The 5,337-nt window shown below is 42.1% G+C and overlaps 1 protein-coding gene across 1 annotated transcript; it reads left to right on the top strand.

Moving 5' to 3' along the window:
- Window positions 1-981: 981 nt before the first annotated feature.
- On the top strand, window positions 982-5,065 carry LOC306936750 (uncharacterized protein). The gene is made up of 4 exons (XM_079520371.1): window positions 982-1,095; window positions 2,154-2,927; window positions 3,376-3,464; window positions 4,007-5,065. Exons 1-4 carry the CDS (start codon window positions 1,062-1,064, stop codon window positions 4,466-4,468), a joined length of 1,359 nt encoding a protein of 452 aa, XP_079376497.1. The 5' UTR covers window positions 982-1,061; the 3' UTR covers window positions 4,469-5,065.
- Window positions 5,066-5,337: the final 272 nt, after the last annotated feature.

The raw sequence follows: 5,337 nt of genomic DNA on the forward strand, positions 1-5,337 counted from the left end.
CTGTAGTTTGTAGACAGCTGGACTGTGGCTCTGCTGTTTCAGTGAAAATGAGTTTGGATTTTACAGAACAACTTGTATGGACGATATCTCCCTGTGTTGGATCGGAGTCTTCACTGAGGGAGTGTGGAACACATGAGACTTGGACGTCCACTTGGCGACTGGAGGTGATCTGTTCAGGTAACAAACAATGGCTTTTTTTCTTTCATCTAGTAAATATTCATTTCTTGTTATTTCTGAAACATAAAATATAAAGCATTCATTCTTAATCTCTCTCTCTCAGTGCATAGGGACTACAGTATTGTCTCTGTTGTATTCAGAGTTCAATATATTCTATAATGGATTAATTCATTACCTGTAGCCTACTGGTTAACCCCCCCCCCCCCCCCCTCTCTCTCTCTCTCTCCAGAGTCTGTGAGGTTGGTGAATGGGACTAGTGTGTGTTCAGGCAGAGTGGAGGTGAAGTCTAACCAGTCTTGGGTCTCAGTGTGTGAAGGTGACTTTGACCAGAAGGATGCAGAGGTGGTCTGTAGGGAGCTTGCCTGTGGGGCTCATTCAGTCCTCCAGGGGGCGCTCTATGGAGAAGTGAAGGCTCCAATGTGGACCAAAGAGTTCCAGTGTCAAGGCAACGAGTCTGTTCTCCTGGACTGTAGAACCTCAGACTCAACTAGAAACACCTGCTCACCTGACAAGACTGTTGGACTCACCTGCTCAGGTAAAAGACAAACTACACTTTTTGACGAGTATTACAGTGACAATATTACATTTTTCACTGGTTACTCTCTTGTCTCTCTACAGAGTCTGATGGTGTCAGATTGGTGGGTAGAGCCAGTCAGTGTACTGGTAGAGTGGAGATGAAACACCAGGGAGAATGGAGCCCAGTGGATGGTGATTCTAAGTGGAACCAGAACTCATCAGCTGTAGTGTGTAGACAGCTGCACTGTGGCTCTGCTGTTTCAGAGAAAACAAGCTTTGGTTTTATAGAACAACCTGTATGGAAGATTACATCTCCCTGTGTTGGATCGGAGTCTTCACTGAGGGAGTGTGGAACACATGAGACTTGGATGTCCACTTGGCGACTGGAGGTGATCTGTTCAGGTAACGAATTACTTCAACAATGATATTAATCTTTAAAGACATGTATAAACCTGTGCTACACATTTGCTGAAAGTAGCTGATCTACAAGCTCACATAAAGCACAGAGCTTGTAGATCAACTATTGTAGGCCACAAAGATTTTGTGTAGAGGAGGAAAAGTGAGGAGTCCAATTATAGACCCCTGTGCTGTGGGACCCTGGTCAATATACAGGGTGGGGAAATCTGTTTCAGTCTATGTCGATGATGATGATGATGATGAATATCGTTTAGTCATCTGCTGTTTCAACCAATCACCTGCTCTTGGTGTAAGCACTCTTGAAGGGAAACTTTTTGCAAAAAAATATATGTTAATGACGTTTAGAAGATTTAGAAAACTTTCCTGCGGGTCTTATGTGTGTAATATGTGGTTTTAGATATCTTCGATTTTACAGTGTGCTCAGTGTCTCTGATGTTTAAAAATCGGGAAGAGACGCTTGTTCTAGGTGCTTTCTTGCCGGCTCTTGACGCTAAAGTGTGCCTTTTGATGCAATTTTGATGAATTGAACAGGGTGGACCCTCTTGTAAACAAGTGTAATGCTTAATTGGGTCGTCCACTCACAGTCTTTGTATTGAGTTTGTGCTTGAAATGTACTGTAATTCTGCAAACTGTTAATACATATTTCAATCAATCAATCAATCAAAAGCCTGCACCCACTGGGTGTAAGCACATCTAGGATTCCATGACAAAAGCCGCTCGTGGCCGGCGTCTCTTCTGGGTTTTTAAGGCTGCTCGTGGATGAAAAATAAGCTCCACCCACGCGGCAGAATGCTGCGATTCTGCCACGTGGGCTAGATTCCCGGAAAAGCTTGCCCCCGCGGCATTCTGCCGTGTGGGTGGAGCTTCATTTCCATCCACCAGCTGTCTAAAAACCAGGAAGAGGCGCCGGCCACGAGCGGCTTTGTACAACCTACAGTATACTGACTGTCTTAATACTGGTATCTGCTGCTGCTTAAACCAATCACCCCCATCTTGTTACATATCTGCTGCTTCAACCAATCGCCTGCTCTGTCTTGTTCCAGATCTGCTGTTTACGCCAATCATCAGCCTCATCCCCTCCATGAAGGGGGTTTCCAAGGGCCAGCAGCAAGGGCTGCAGCAGGTGATTGAGGGTTCCAACTTCACCATCAGCTGCTCCATCCGGCCACAGTACCCAGGGGGCTCCTTCCACCTCACCTTCACTGGACCCAACACGACACGCACCTACACCCAGCCAGCTGTCAATCAATCTGCTAGATACAACCACACCCAGCCAGCTGTCAATGACTCTGACACTGTCCTGTCTCCTGCACCAGACCCCACTGAACCAAACACAACCCCCAACCCCACTGAACCAAACACAACTTTATACTTCACTGAATCCAACACAACATTCAACTTCACTGAACCCAACACAACCCCCAACCCCACTGAACCGAACACAACCCCCAATCCCACTGAACCAAACACAACCCCCAACCCCACTGAACCGAACACAACTTTCAACTTCACTGAACCGAACACAACTTTCAACTTCACTGAACCGAACACAACCCCCAACCCCACTGAACCAAACACAACCCCCAACCCCACTGAACCAGACACAACCTTCAACTTCACTGAATCCAACACGACACAAAACTACACCCAGCCAGCCGTCAATCATACTGCCCACTTCCTGTTTCCTGCGGCAGACCGCGCCCACCAAGGAAACTACAGATGTGTTTATCGCGTCAATGTGTTCATAAATCACACAGATGTTTCTTCTCATAACTTCTCCTCTGAGAGCGAGCTTCTCTCTCTCACTGTCACAGCAGGTAACCTGAATTAAACTTCTAAACGTCTTTTATAGTCACACATTTTGAATCTCAAACTTGCATGTAGAAAGCATTCTTATTCTTATATGACATGTGGAATTATAAATTAAATGCTTTTTTTGTTAGAGCTGTCCGGCAGCCGCTGAGGTGGGAAAATTGGTAGGCTATATATAAGGGACACCTTCCAATTTGCTTTGGCCGAAATGTACTGTACTATACTGTACTACTAATACTGTACTGTACTGTACTGTACTGTACTGTACTGTACTGTACTGTACTGTACTGTACTGTACAACCTACAGTATACTGTACTGAGGATAGACAATATTTCAGTCCAATAAAAAAAACATTCCAAACTTTAGCCACAAAAAAAGGCCCCTTGGTTGCCGGACTCCGACTCCATGCTGTGTGCTGATGTTGAAATGCTCCTACCGTATGTGTCTCACAGCTTCTCATCTGACGTCTAACCTCTTCAAAGTGTTGTCCATAATGCTGCTGCTGATGCTGATAACCAGTGTCCTCTATTGCTTCTGGAAGGTATTATACAAATAATCCTTATTCAATAAAAGACCGCAATGTAAACCAAGTAGTTATACGCTGTTTGCACGCAGTGTTGATTTTGCGGACTAAAACTATGACAAAAAATGTCCGTAGACTACCTTTTTTAACTAAATAAAACGACTAAATATATTTAAAAAATGTAGGAATTAGTAGAGAAGAGATCCAGTAGAACTAAAAGACAAGTCATTTTATGTTTGGTTGGTGTTGCGCTCTGAAAATAGCAGATCTACAAGCTCACAATGTATTTTCAGCATGCAACCAAGTGTCAAATGAGCCATCACGACGTCATTTTTGTCGACAAAATCAACTAGATTTAGTCGACTAAAATCAAATGATATTTAGTTGACAAAACTAGACAAAACACCTTTCAGATGACTAAAAATTTACAAACTCAATGGAAAAGACTACTGACTGAAAAGTACATCAACATTTGCGGTCAAAATTGGGTTTGTTTAACTTGTTGCCTGATCCGATCCAAGTCACATAAAGTCGAATGTGCTGCATTGCTTCTCCTATAGGCCAGCAGCAGGCGCCAGAGGGCTGGAGCAGGGAACGTGGAGTTGGTCTATTACAACGTGGGACGGGAGAGCGTTGAGATAGTTTACTATAACGTTGCCGCTGAAGCCCAAGAAGAGCCAGAATACGAAGAAGTAGATGTCCGAGTTGTTTCTGAAGCCGAAGCAGAGACAGAATACCACCTGTATGACGACGTAGGTGTCCCAGGTGTTGCTGAAGCTACTACCTCCAGTGAACAGACACAACACCACCAGTATGAAGACATAGATGTCCCAGGTGTTTGTGAAGCTGGCTCCAGGATCTGTACTCTGTGTTGTTGTCTATGTTTAAGAATGAAAAAGCAAAGTACAAATATGAATCGTAAAACAAATGAAGCTGGGTCCAATGAACAGACACAACGCCACCGGTTCATCCAGATAGAAATGGAAGAAGAAGAAGAAGCATCCAGTGAAGAGTCTGAATAGCACCAGTATGAAGAGTATGATTGATTGAACATTTTATCAACAGTTTTGCGGAATGGCTACAGTTCAAGGAAGGTACAGGACTACATTATGATTGATTCAAAGAGCATCCAAAACCACAATGTCACATTATGATTGGTTCAAATAACATCCAAAACCACAATGTTGCATTCTGTGTTAAGACGTTACAGATGTTCACGCTTTCCTGATCTTTTCCTGAAGGTTTTTCACTAATTAGCCTAATGTAAATGGGGTTAGGTTTTTTAGGTTGAGGTCCATCATTAAGTTACTATTATCATTTTATAATATATATTATATATAATATATCAATAAATAAAATTTGTTTTATGTATTTTTAAGGACAGAATTAATTATGAGCAGAACGCTCTTAGTGTATGCAAGTATTTTATTGTTTAAGTAGATTTATAAGCATTGCTTTTTAGAGTATTTAATAGTAATAAGCTTCACATTATCATGTTATTTTTAAGGCCAAGATTATTATGAGCAGTAAGCTCTTAGTGTACATAAGCATGCTACTGTTTAAGATGATATTAATCGTATGGTCCATTGTGAAACCAATTGATTTTATTCTTACAGTTTCAAACAGTTGAACGTATTAAAGACATGTAATATTTTGTTGTTTATTTGAACCTCTATTAAAAGAATAAAGAGATGAAAATAGTCTTCTCTCAAGGAGTGTTTGGGTGAATTCTGATTCTATGTCTTCTAACGGTTTTCTGAAAAACTTCTCAGACATTTTCATGTCAATTAAGGACCGTTCCAGGGAATACAATTGTTAATTGTATTGTCTACTCACTACTCAGGCTTATGTGAACACCCCAGACAGTTTTTAAGTTTCTTGATTCCCTTCT

This window comes from Electrona antarctica, assembly GCF_951216825.1.
Source record: "Electrona antarctica genome assembly, chromosome: 14".
NCBI classification, from domain to species: Eukaryota; Metazoa; Chordata; class Actinopteri; order Myctophiformes; family Myctophidae; genus Electrona; species Electrona antarctica.

Excerpts from the sequence above, each read along its gene's own strand:
- LOC306936750 (XM_079520371.1), top strand. The coding sequence starts at position 1,062 with ATGTCCACTTGGCGACTGGAGGTGATCTGTTCAG. Across the intron at positions 2,928-3,375 it reads CTCTCTCACTGTCACAGCAG|CTTCTCATCTGACGTCTAAC; the intron begins GTAACCTGAATT and ends TGTGTCTCACAG. Across the intron at positions 3,465-4,006 it reads TCCTCTATTGCTTCTGGAAG|GCCAGCAGCAGGCGCCAGAG; the intron begins GTATTATACAAA and ends CTTCTCCTATAG.